At 34.0% G+C, this 13340-nt stretch overlaps 1 protein-coding gene across 3 annotated transcripts; it reads left to right on the top strand.

Annotated features, from left to right (window-relative positions):
• The first annotated feature begins 7319 nt into the window (after window positions 1–7319).
• LOC132044691 (flotillin-like protein 6) lies at window positions 7320–11777 on the top strand. 3 transcript variants are annotated; one of them, XM_059435202.1, is made up of 3 exons: window positions 7320–7467; window positions 9197–10153; window positions 11039–11777. In XM_059435202.1, exons 2-3 carry the CDS (start codon window positions 9224–9226, stop codon window positions 11573–11575), a joined length of 1467 nt encoding a protein of 488 aa, XP_059291185.1. In that variant the 5' UTR covers window positions 7320–7467; window positions 9197–9223; the 3' UTR covers window positions 11576–11777. The 3 variants fall into 3 exon arrangements, with proteins under 3 accessions (XP_059291185.1, XP_059291184.1, XP_059291182.1); XM_059435201.1 differs by lacking the exon at window positions 7320–7467 and adding an exon at window positions 7492–7634; XM_059435199.1 differs by lacking the exon at window positions 7320–7467 and adding an exon at window positions 8153–8441.
• The last annotated feature ends 1563 nt before the right edge of the window (window positions 11778–13340 follow it).

The raw sequence follows: 13340 nt of genomic DNA, 5'->3' as shown, positions 1-13340 counted from the left end.
ATTATCATCTATCTATTAAAACACACCTTGAAGCTGATTAAGCCAACTATTAATTGTTCCCTTTTCCTACTTGAACTATCACTATTTACTCAACTAGGTGTGTTTTAATACATAGATGGTGATAATTCATGTAGGAAAAGTACGTAGATGGTGATTTCAGGTTGGAAAAGTACGTAGATGGTGATTTCAGGTAGGAAAAGTACATAGATGATGATAGTTCAGAGAGGAAAAGTACGTAGACGGTGATAGTTTAGGGAGGAAAAGGGAATAACTGATAGTTGAGGTTTGAAACTCACGAAGAAGTGATAGTTCAGCTATGTTTTTGACCATTGTACCTAAATAATTTTCATCAATGTATAGAACTTAAACTCACTTACAATTATCTTTCAAGTGACCCGATTATGCAGATATTTGTTTACGCCATAAAAAATAAAACTCATTAGACAAAAAACTGTCTGGCCATGACAAGCCACATGGTTGTAAAGAATTTCCATGCAAAAGTGACCCAATCAGCTGACCCAATATGATTACTGTAGTAGAAAGCCTTAAATGGGGCATAATGTTAATGATGAAAAGTCTCAAGATGAAAAGAGAGACACATTCAAGTAAATTCTCACATTATACTAAAGCCTCTCATAGAGTGAACAGAGAAAATAAATCCCTAAATCAACCCTATATCCTTTGCAACTTTCTGCAAGCAAAGTTCATTGTGAAAGACTCTCAGTATATATTAACTGTATGTAAAGGTAACTTTGTTTTCATATATTCCTTAAGTTATTCACATCGTTAATATACGTACTTTTTTTTTTTACTCTATCAGATCATCAAATTCAATAGAAAATACACAACCTTAATTTGTGTTTTTTCAATATAGTTTATATATACAAACAAACAAAAAAAAATCTACTAAGCGGATTCAACTGAACCCCCTCCCATGGATGTGGATCCGCCCCTACTATCAGTATAGTTTAAGCTATTTAGTAGGCTATTAGTTTAGTGGGAGCTTAATTCACCGGACTTGAAAAAAAAAACATTTTTATGGGTAATATATGACGGTATAAATGACCTGATTGTTCAAATATCTTCTCTTACACACTTCTATGGCTGAAAAACAAATCGAGACATTCTTTTTTTAATTATCTACTTAGCATTTCCCAAACATGTCAATATCCTGTACAAAAGAAGTGTAATTATAATCAAGAACTAGAAAATTAAAAGGATATAGTAATTCAACAAGTTTTCTACTACTTAATTATTACCTGCAGATTAATTTCGAAGATGGATGATCAGTATCAATGACTTGCTGTCTCTTGTTCTTCTTCTTTGGCTGTCAAAACAAGAACATTGACATTAATGCAAATAAAGAGCTCTTTCTTTAATTTGCCGGAAAATCACATTATATATATAAGATTAATCTTTTTATGTATATATAATAGATGGTGAATTCCTTTGGTGAAAAATACTCATGTTTCCGCCACTTCTCATGAGTATCAAATAAAAAGATGATCGACGCTCTTGGAAATAAAACATCGAGTTGAGGGGAATGAAGCCTGGTCCGAGATCATTTAAGTGATCAAAGTCGACACTTAATTGATCACGAACCAGACAACATTCTCCTTAACAAATCTTGTTTTTCCTATTTCTTTCTTCGAATGGTAACTAAGTACTCATATAGCCGATCTCAATTTATATGTAAACATATTTTTTGTTTGAGGGGGGGGGGGGGGGGGGGGGGGGGTGGGGGGATTTTTGGGATACTTGAATATTGCTTCAATATTTTTGGTAAGGGTCAGGTCATTTAATTTTAATTCCCAAGCCCTTTATATATAAGTGAGAAGGGGCTGTCTTTTTTGTTTTATCATTGTGATTCACTTTTTTGCTTTTTCTGGTAGATGTTTCTATAATGATGACTTTGACGAACAAATCATTAAGGTTGTCTTTAGACTATGCATGGCTATAGTTTCCCTTAGTATAGATAATAATAATTGAAATTCCTTCACTATGTTAGAGACATTAAAATTCCCCCAAATTTTGAACAAATACTCAGTTTAAGGTACCTTTTTTGTTCTTTTATTGAGGAACAAAGGAGAACTCTTCAGGGGACAGCAGTGAGAACAGATATATTATTGGTTTAGTTTAGACTATGCATGGCTACTTGTCCTTAATATAGATAATAACATGTGTCTCCTATATAACTTTTAAAAAATCATTTAACAAGAGCATTTATAAGTTGTTGTACCAAAATAAAGGTCTGATTTAGACGACTAGGCACATCACATTTAACTGCTAAGGAAGTTACAACCCAACGTAACGATGAGGTAATGTTACAATAAAATGCCTTTTCCTTTTTCAAGAGTTAGCTTGACTAATTTTTAAAGCTAAATTAAATCAGATCATCTCAATAATTTAAAATTAAAATTTTAGATATTAAAAAGGTATACAAAAAAAAAAAAAAAAAAACTATAATTAGGTCGCAATTCTTGTCATGTGATGAAAAAAGTATTTTGAAATATTAGTCAATGTTCACATGGTTAAAATCTAGAGAAGCAAAAAGTGACAGATAATTTTGAAATGAAAGGAGTAATAATTTATCTAAAATGTTAAACAAGTTTTTTGCTATCTTGAAGTCGATGAAAAAGAGTTCCTTAATTCTTAAAGCAAAAAAAGTCCTAATCCTTAGTTATACATGCCCCTATATGCAACTCACAAATTCATGTTTCTGTAGTTGATTCAGTTAGACGCTGTGAGTTCTGAATTGAGAAAGTAGGTTATGAAATCTAGAAAGAATGCAAAGTATAACATACAGATTCATTTGAATTATTTTAATTTTGTTCAAATCCAATTTATCTAACTAAATATGTGTTATAAGTAGTAAAATTTTCACAAACAGCTACCTTTTAGCTCCTTCTAACAACCTATAACTACATGTTCTACATTTACAATTCGTAGCTAGAGGACCTATATTTAGCTTGTAGATGCGTCTCCTTAAATATAGGATAAATATAGCGGAAATACACACGCTGAGAAAACTGAAAGTGCTATATTTATGGAAACAAAATCTATTCCAATTTAAATTTAAATTAGTTTTTAATGTTCCCTGATTCACGCAAATATCCTCCCATTCCATATCTGATCTCATATCTCATTCAAACAGCTAACAAATTCAAAAAAATTTGAATTCAAAAAGTACATTCATATTTTTAACCAAAAAAAAAAAAAGATTCAAAAACTAGTTCATAAAAAAACTTTGAAAAATAACAATATCAAACCGAAGGAACGAGCTCGTTTTAAACGACGAATATATATTTGAATTCATCTCGTTGAAATATCGAATTCAAGTTGAGTTCATAATTGAGGTAACAACGTTTTCACCGCAACTTTTTTATTTTTTTGATTTTTAAAATTTTGAAAAATATATGAAAAATATATATACCGAAATATAGTCAAGAAACCAAATAAGTAATAGTGAACATAATAATAAAAAATACAATTAAAATATAGCCAAAATATAGTCATAATTGTTCATAATTGTAACAACGTTTTCACCGCAACTTTTTTTATTTTTTTTTATTTTTCGAAATTTTGAAAAATATAGTCAAAATATATGAAAAATATATACCGAAATATAGTCAACGAAACCGAATAAGTAATATTGAACATAATAATCAAAATACAATTAAAAATATAGTCAAAATATATATGAAAAACAACTATTAAAATATCAATCCAAAACATTAGGAATTGGAAATTCGGGTTCTATACCTCTAGTCCTCATCGGAGTAGAAGCTTTCTTAGCCATTTCACTTGAATCTAACAAAAAACAACCAAGAACAAACAGTGATAATTAATTATTTAGAGTTGCATTGCTGATTCAAACGGAAAAAAAAAATGAAAATATAAGTTAAATACACGGTGAAACGTAAAAATCGATAAAATCTTACCTTTTTGGGAATTAGATTTGAATTATGAGTGAAATTAATGAGTAGTTAATTAGAGATAAATAAGGAAGTTGAACTATTGTAAATCGATTTGAAATTGGAGAAAATTAAGGGATATTGGGCATAATGGCGTGTATTTAGGGGGATAGGAGAGAGGGACGTTTTTTGGCTTAAATTTAGGGGTGTGGGAAGTTATCAGATGAGTAGTAAAAAAGTGATAGCTATAGGAAGTAAATATGTTATATTTTAGCTACTAAATATAATTATTGTAAAGTTTAGTTATGTTCCATAAATAGGTAATAATGTAAGCTATGCCAAGTAAATTTTACAAATGTATCTAATTAAAAAGTGTCCCTTATGGAATAAGAAGATCTCTCTTTCCATTTTATAAGGAATTGGTTTTAGTGGACTTATAAAGAGTTGGGAAAAGAAGAATGGGCTCAGACATGTGAAAAATTGGGCATGAAAGAGATAGCGGTGGATTTTCCCTATGCGTGCGAGATATACGTGAGGCCTGATTTTGCAAAAATTACTCTTATACTCTTGGGCTTACCAGTAAAGTTCAAATTCATGCTTACCAGAATATGTCCATGTACATTCTCATGAGATGAAATGTGATTTAATGTCATATAAATACCATTACTTCAGAATTTCTAACCATATTGGACTACTATGAGCCCGTTTGGATTGACTTATAAGTTCTTTAAAAAACGGCCTATAAGTCAAGTTTTCGATTTTTTGAGTGTTTGGTACTTAAAGTCATTTTGTGCTTAAAATAAGCCCAAAAAAAATAATTGAATCCATTTGGCTTAGTTTATCTAAAACAACTTATAAACTGAAAACAACTTATAAGCTAAAAAAATAAATAAGTTGGGCTACCCCAATTTTTTTTTTTTGGCTTATAAGCTGTTTTTTTAAGCCCATCCAAACAGGCTCTATGACCACATGTCGAAAAGCAACCCATTTCTATAACGCCAAGAGTATATATGACCTTTTCACAAAGTCCATACAAATTTGGATATTTTTAGAGTTGAGCCCATCTAAAAGTTGGATTGCTATATAGCCCAAGTTAATCAATAACCATTTTTTTTTGTGCGGATTGCCTTTCAAAAGCACCGGTCTTTAATATTTGCCCCTTAAATTTGAAATCTTTAGTTTTTGCTCTTTGCCTAAAAACTCATAGGTTCCGGGTTCGAACCCCCGTTCAAACAAAAAAATAAAAATAAATCGCAAGGCCGAGGTTTAGATTTGCTAGGTAGAGTTTGCCTTATACCTGATGGCTTGCAAAACTATGCCTGAGACCTAACTTTGGCTTGCAAAACTATGCCTGAGGCCTAACTTTGGCTTGTAAAATTCTGCTTGCAGGTAAAGTTTGTAGCAAACTATGCCTGATGGCTAGCAAAACTATGCCTGAAGCCTAACTTTGGCTTGCAAAACTCTGTCTGCAGGCGGAGTTTTGCATTCGAAATTCTGCCTGAGGCCTAACTTTTGCCCGAATAGGCCTAACTTTGCTACAAAACTCTGCCTTGCGATTTTTTTTTACTAAGCCGGGGTTCGACCCCAAACCTCATGGTATTAAGTGAAGGGCAAAAATTAAAGACCACCAATTTGCTGGACAAAAATTAAAGACCACCCCAAAATAAGGGCATTCCTGCGAATTGCCCTGGACCAAAGCCTTGTAGTTGGACCTCAAATGAAACATGTTATTGACACTTTTTTGTGCGGATATCCCTTCAAACACACTGGTCTTTCCATTTTGTCCGTTGTATTTGTGGTCTTTAATTTTTGTCCTGTTGTTCATTTACTGAAAATATTTCGGGCCTTCTTCGCTCGGCATAACTTCTGTAACATTTTTATCTTTGAAAACTGAACTTTTATCTCGCTCGGCAGAAGTTCTTTAGTATTTTCAAAAAATTTGTTGTAGTGTCAAAAACTAGATTATGTTTTTTGAGAGCATATGTTATTTATCCTTTTTCGTGCCTGTTTTTGTGAGTATTTATGAGAATCCTAGAAATTTGAAAGTGTATTAAAAAAGCTAAGTTAAAAGGAGTAGTAATGGGTGATAATTTTATGTAGCATGTAGAGTGAAGAAGTTGTTGAATTACAAAGCTTCTCGAGGAAGGAGTAGAGACTTCCGGGTAGTCAAATTATTGGAGGGATTTTGTGTTTTCAATTTTTATTAGGCTCACTGGCGGGGTCATTTGCACGATTGGCCTTCAAAGACACTGGTCTTTAATTTTTATCCCTCAAATTGGTGGTCTTTAATTTTTGTCCTTCACTTAATACCATGAAGTTTGGGGTTCGAACCCTGGTTCAGTAAAAAAAAAAAAATCGCAAGGCAGAGTTTCGTAGCAAAGTTAGGCCTGTTCGGGCCAAAGTTTTGAATGCAAAAGTCTGCCTTGCGAAATTCCTTCTTTTTTTTTTTTACTGAGCTGGGGTTCGACTAGTAGTCGTAGTATTACTCTTAGTTTCTTGCTCGTCGATTTCTGTTACTACTCCCTCCGGATCAAAAAAAGAGTCCACTTAGCCTTTTTTTATTGGGTAAAAAAAAGAGTCCACTTATCAAATCAAGAAAGAATTAATCCTATTTTTCCATATTTGCCCCTATTAAATGTTATATGATCAAATCCCAATGCTTATTTAATTAGGGGTAGTTTAGTCAAAGTATCTATTTTTGTCTAGGAGTTAGTGTTTTCTTAAGAGGTGTGCAAATGACTAAGTGGACTTTTTTTTTTATCCGGAGGGAGTATTTATTATTTCTTGTACTTTGACTATTGTATTAATCTGTTTTCATGGTTTGTTCTTTTTCGTCTTGTTTTAAATTGCTTGTTCCTATGCCGAGGGTCTACCAGAAACAGCCTCTCTACCATGGTAGAGGCAAGGTCTGCGTACATTCTACCCCCTACCCCCAAACCCACTCTGTGAGATTTCATTGGGTATGTTGTTGTTGTTGTTGAGATTCGAACCTAGAACCTTGGGGTATTAGGCGAAGGGCAAAAAAAAAAAAAAAAAGACCACCAATTTGAGAGACAAAAATTAAAGACCAATGCCTTTGAAGGACAATCCGCACAAAAAAAAAATGCAATAACAAACCTTATCTATATATTTTTTAAAATAAATTGTTTGATCTGTTATATAGAACCATAATAAAGAAATTCTTAATACAACAATTACAAGACAAAAAATAAATAAACTAAAATTTGCTAAAAAATAGATATTAACCTTAGGCGGGTTAATATCTCACCCGTTTATTAACTTCGTCTATTTTAACTTATCAAAATACGAAGAAGTAAACATACAAAAAAATTAACTTTGTCCATATATATATATATATATATAATTTTAACATTGAGTATACGGTGTAATTACCCGTCGAAGAGATTCGAACCCCCTTGCTCCCACCTGCCTCTGCCACTGATCTCTAACTTGTTTGGGACCAAAGCGTAATTATAATAACCACACTAGGCAATAAGGTTTACTCAAAGTACACATGTCATGCACCAATTGGTTTGAGTGAAAATTGACTAAGGTTTGTCCATCAACAATTTGAACGTTTTTTAGCTACACTAGGGTTTTAATTTTTAGATTATACCGTAATTTGAGGCGTGTAAAAAAACAATTCTTGTTCTCATATATAAATATTACAATTCTTGTTCTCATATATAAATATTAGGGAGTTAGAGTTCAAAATCAAAGGTATGTTTACTGCTACAGTTCTGATTTTGCAATTTGCATGTAAATAGTTGTTAGTGAACACTATTTAGGTTATCTTACATATTTTGTTTTTTCAAAGTGTTGTCTCGCTTATTCTTCCCTACTAGCATCGTAGTTTTACTCTTGTAGTTTCTTGTCTTTTGATTTTGGTTACTATATGTTGTTTCTTGCACTTCGATCACCGTATTATTTGTTGTAGTTATTAATCCTTTTTTTTCATATTGCTTTGACATGCTTTCTATAGTATTTTGACATGACTTTTCATTTTCGCTATTTCTTTTTCCGACCTGCTTTGAAATATTTCCTTGAGCCGAGGTCATTTTCGCTGTTTCTTTTTCCGACCTGCTTTGAAATATTTCCTTGCCGAGGTCATTGGAAGAAACTATTGAAACGATCTCTAACTCCCAAGGTTGGGTAAGAAGGCTCACACATACACTCTACTCTACCTCCCTGCATCCCGTTGTGGGGTTACAATGGGTATGTTGTTGTTTTTCGCTTTTTCAATTTGCTTAAAAGGGGTCAATTTCTCTTTCTTCATGGTTTTAATGTCTATGAATTTGGTTCATCAAGTCAAGTGATTCACATGCATAGAGGCGGATTCAGAATTTGAAATTTATGAGTTCAAGATTCTATCACAATTCGTGTGATTTACCGGGTTCGAAGTCAAATATTTGTATTTAGTTAGTGGATTTTAACACATATACTGGGTTCGAGCCAAAGTTAGTGGGTTCAAATGAACTCATAACTTTATGCTTTACACGTGTCACAAGTATGCTAGTAAGATTCAAGGTGAGTTTTTTCATCAAATTTGGAGCTATTAGTGACTGCTGCAGTTCTGATTTTGCATGTAAAATAGTTTAACACTTGAAGATGTATGAGAAATCACTGTTAGTGAACACTATTCTGCGGATTCAGACTTTGAACTTTATGGGTTCAAGTTCGGGATTCTACCGGAACTCATTTGATTTACTGGGTTCGAATTCAGTTATTTTTACTTAGTGAAATTTTTAACACATATACAGGGTTTGAATTTTTTAATACTTATTTAGTCAATTTCTCTTTCTTGTTGATTCTACTTTTGTGTGTAATTGGTTTATCAAGTCAAGTGATTCATATGCACATGAGCGGATTCAGGATTTGAACTTTATGGGTTCAAGTTCGGGATTCTACCATAACTCATTTGACTTATTGGGTTCGAAGTCAGCTATATGTACTTATTTAGTTTGAACCAAAGTTAGTGTGTTAGAATGAACTCATAACTTCAAGTTCTACATATGAACGCGCTTAATCTTACAGGCACTTTCACCTTATTTTTTTGAGTTCTCCCCGTTACCAAACGATGATCAAATACGTAAACTCTAATTTTCTCTTGTATTTATGATGTGTAGATTAATTGTTTCCACCTGCTTCAGCCAATTAATTGGAAACTAAAGAGGATCAGTAGTTGGAATTAAAGCTATGTTTTGCTGCAATTCTGCTGATTTGGCTAATAATTGTGTACTTTTGTGTCTCACAAAGGTGTATTGTTTCTGGAAATTTTTCAGGAAGTGAAACAACAGAGGAACGGGACAATGTGGTACCATGTGGCAAAGCCATCCGAATTCTTGGTGATCACTGGCAGAGGAATTGATGAGTTGAAAATTGCAAAGAGGGCTATGGTGTGGCCATTTCAGAAATGCACAAGAATTGATGTTACCCCTGTAAATTACACCTTCGAAGTCAATGCCATGAGCGTGGAGAAGCTATCTTTCCTACTCCCCGCCGTTTTCACTATTGGTCCCCGGGCTGATGACCACAACAGCCTTGTCAAATACGCGAGGCTTCTTTCTCTTCATCAGCGCGATTCCCATGACGTAAAAGAACTTGTTCAAGGCATCATTGAGGGAGAAACGCGTGTCTTGGCTGCTTCAATGTCGATGGAAGACGTCTTTAAAGGCACAAAAGATTTCAAAAGCGAAGTTTTTGGAAAGGTTCAGGTGGAGCTTAACCAATTTGGCCTTCTGATATATAATGCTAACATTAAGCAACTAGTTGATGTCAGAGGTCATGAGTACTTTTCATACTTAGGCCAGAAAACTCAAATGGAAGCAGCAAACCGGGCAAAAGTTGATGTTGCTGAAGCAAAAATGAAGGGCGACGTTGGTGCCAAAAAGAGTGAAGGATTGACAATTCAAAGTGCTTCAAAGATTGATGTCGAGACAAAGGTAATAACCACTCAAAGACAAGGTCAAGGTAAAATGGAGGAGATCAAGGTGGGATCAGAAGTTAAGATTTTTGAGAATCAGCAAGAAGCTGAAGTGTCCGAGGCGAATGCAAAACTAGCAACCAAGAAAGCGGCATGGGCTCAGCAGGCAAAGATGGCAGAGGTGGAATCTGAAAAAGCCGTGGAAATACGGGAGGCTGAGTTACAGCGAGAAGTCGAGCAAAGGAATGTCCTGACTAAGACTGAGAACTTCAAGGCTCAATTCCTCAGCAGGGCTAATGTGGAATATGAGATTAAGGTGAGTCTTGAGTGTATAACTGTGTTTCAGTTACTCTTATCTGTTTTATTTTGTATGACACTGTTTCCGTTTTGTCTACTAAAAAAAAGGTACCTTTCTATCTTTGAAAACTTATTAATTTTATACTTCCCATTTCACTCTTAATGACGTCCTCTTGTAGCCGTAGAAATGTCATAAAATACATCATAAAAAGAATTTCATAAAATGTTTAATAGCCTGTTTGGCCAAGCTTTCAAAATCTGCTTATTTTGAAAAGTGCTTTTTGTCAGAAGTGCTTTTGGATAGTAGCAATTTGTGTTTGGCTAATTAATTTGAAAAACACTTCTGCCGATATTAGAGTAGTACTTTGTGTTTGACCAATGTTCCAAAAGTGCTTTGGGGGATTTTTTTTTTTTTTTTTTTTTATTTTTTTAGCTTCTGCTACTACTCAAAAGCACTTATTTTTTCCCCAAAAGGTTGCCTAAACACCTCAATTTTCTGAAATAAGCATTTTGAAAAGAAAAAAAAAAAAAAAGCACTTTGGCTTCCAAAAAGCTTGGCCAAACAGGCTATGAAACCAAAAATTCTAAGGGTCCTTTTGATCAGTACTAAAAGTCTTTCTTTCTTTCCTAAACTTGGAGCTCTATCAAACACGCCGTATAAAATGAAATGAAGTATATATTTGATGTTTCCAACCATATGGCATCAATTGATTATATCTTCACTTGACGGTTCAATGGTCTCTAGCATCTAACAAAACTGTTCAAATTTGATATACGTAATAAGATTGATGTTCTACTCAAAAGTGGCATCGTCAGATGACATTTGGATCTATAAAATATCAAATCTTATTTTATTGTTTATAAAGAATCCTCATAATATAGCTGATTTCTTGCGAAAATCCAGGTGCAAGAGGCAAATTGGGAGTATTACCAAAAGCAAAAAGCAGCTGATGCAATACTGTATGAGAAAGAAAAGTTAGCAGAGGCTCGAAGGGTCGAATCAGACGCTGAAACATATGCGAAAAAACAAGCTGCAGATGTTGCGCTCTATGCCAAGACGAAAGAGGCAGAAGGACTTGTGGCTTTTGCAGCAGCACAAGGATTTTACATACAAACATTGTTGTCAGCATTGGGAGGAAATTACATAGCATTAAGGGATTACTTGATGATTAACGAAGGGATATACAAGGACATCGCCAAGTTCAATGCGGAAGCTATTAGAGGACTGCAACCGAAGATCACTATTTGGTCAAATGGTGATGGGGAGATGAGTGATGGAACGAATGCACGAAAAGGAAATGGAGCTATGAAGGAGATGGCCGAACTTTATAGTGTAATCCCTCACTTGTTACAGACTGTGAATGAGCAAACTAAGATGCTGCCTCCACCATGGTTGAGTACTTGCAGCACAAACAAGGCCACATCAAGTGAATCAGCTTAATGGTTTCTCACAAAATGGTTGATATTAGCTAACTTGCTGGTAAATGATCTACTAGTAGACTCAATTTAGGCACAATATTTCATTGGGAAGTAAAGGAATTAACAGTTAGATTACTATGCTTTAACTAGTATGATGTTCACAAACATACTTTTTCTTTCTTTTCGTACCCAAGGGTGGATGAAGTGGGTTGAGAATTATGTGATCTTTGGTTCAAATTCGGCAAAACTATTACGTGATTTCGTCCCATCTGCCTAAGCTTTGGTTGACAGAGTTATCTGGTACATGTGTTGGTGGGAAGGTAGCAGGTACCACATGGAATTAGTTGAGGGGCGCGGTATTTTTTGTTCTTTCTTTTGAAAAATGAGTGGGGAATGTTAGGAACTTACACTATAATGACAATTTCTTACAACGTGTACCACCGAAGGTTGTGGTGGAGTGGTAAGTTCTCCTCCTAAACCAAAGGTTTCAGGTTCAAGTTTTGGGTATGAAGTCGTCTTTGGTAGAAAGCGCTTTATCTCCAAAGTAGGACTTCCTAACGGGAATTCAGATTAGTTGGGCACCATAGCGAATAATGGACACTGATGGGAAATTAAAAAAAGGTTTTTACAGCTTGCAGAAATTCTAACTCAATTGGTGATGTTGAGACAATTCCCTTGCTACAATATCAGAAAAACTTAATGCACCTGCAAAGACAAATGAGGTTTATTCTAATGGTAAAACTCCTCCACAACTAAGTATATTGGAAATTCTAATGATTGAAGGGTAACTGAATATACCATCTTTTTTTTATTTTTTATTTTTATTTTTTTTATGATGCAAAACTTCTTTGGCTACTGATTGTGTTAGGATCAAACGCTTACAATCGTGCCAAAAGCTATAGCTGATAGCAAAGTCGTAATTTCATTTCTTCACCAAGTTAAAGATGTTCGATCATGATTTCGACCCGACCCATTACTCTCGCTATAGGCAGGATATTGTAGTTACACAATAGATTGCATGCTACAGACAAATTACTAGTAAAATAAGCCCCAAAAATGCTAAAATATAAAATGGTCGAAACCGATAAATTAATTAAGTTCCTAAATAATTTTTGTCTATGAATTATTCAAGATCTTGGCCGGCAATTTTAAATTATTGGCCTCAGTGTTGTTCTCTCCAACTATAGATTAAATACCTATTTCATCTTCCTAGAAGCATTGCTCATAAACAGCGATAAACAAGTACTCAACAAGTTGTATAATCACAAAATGCTTCGATGCAATGGTCAGTCTCTGTTTTTTTTTTTTTCAAATCTTTCTACAGCTAGGCTTCTTATCTCCTTCATTATGGCCATAGTGTCAAATGAACCCCTTGCGCTCCCTTATTTCCGTCCCTGCTCTTTGGGCAAAATCACCGTAGTAAATTCATTACATTACATATTCTAGGAGCAACGTAAAGTTGTCACTGTGTGACCTATAGGTCATGCATTCGAGGTGTGTGATCAGCCAATATTGATATTTGCGTCGGGTTGATCCCAACATTATACCTTCAAAAAGCGCAAAATTTCTCCCATCTACGTGAATATTGGATGCTTCGTATTGGTAAATTTCTTTTTATTTTATTTTTATGCTATTACATATTCTTCTAGCTAGCTAAATCAAGAAAGAACCTTTCGATCGAGCTCCAGTGGTCCACAACTATATATGACTTGAATTATTATTTCATTTTTGCTTTCACTATGGTTTTATTTTTATATTTATCTTTTTTTTTTTTTTTTTTTTTTTGT

The sequence above is a fragment of the Lycium ferocissimum genome, unplaced genomic scaffold (assembly GCF_029784015.1).
Source record: "Lycium ferocissimum isolate CSIRO_LF1 unplaced genomic scaffold, AGI_CSIRO_Lferr_CH_V1 ctg51, whole genome shotgun sequence".
Taxonomy (NCBI): domain Eukaryota; kingdom Viridiplantae; phylum Streptophyta; class Magnoliopsida; order Solanales; family Solanaceae; genus Lycium; species Lycium ferocissimum.
The sequence above is the reverse complement of the archived record's forward strand: the minus strand, read 5'-3'. Positions and strand labels throughout refer to the sequence as shown.

Coding starts and splice junctions, on each gene's coding strand:
- LOC132044691 (XM_059435199.1), top strand. Junction 10,154..11,038: donor ATGTGGAATATGAGATTAAG/GTGAGTCTTGAG, acceptor GCGAAAATCCAG/GTGCAAGAGGCAAATTGGGA.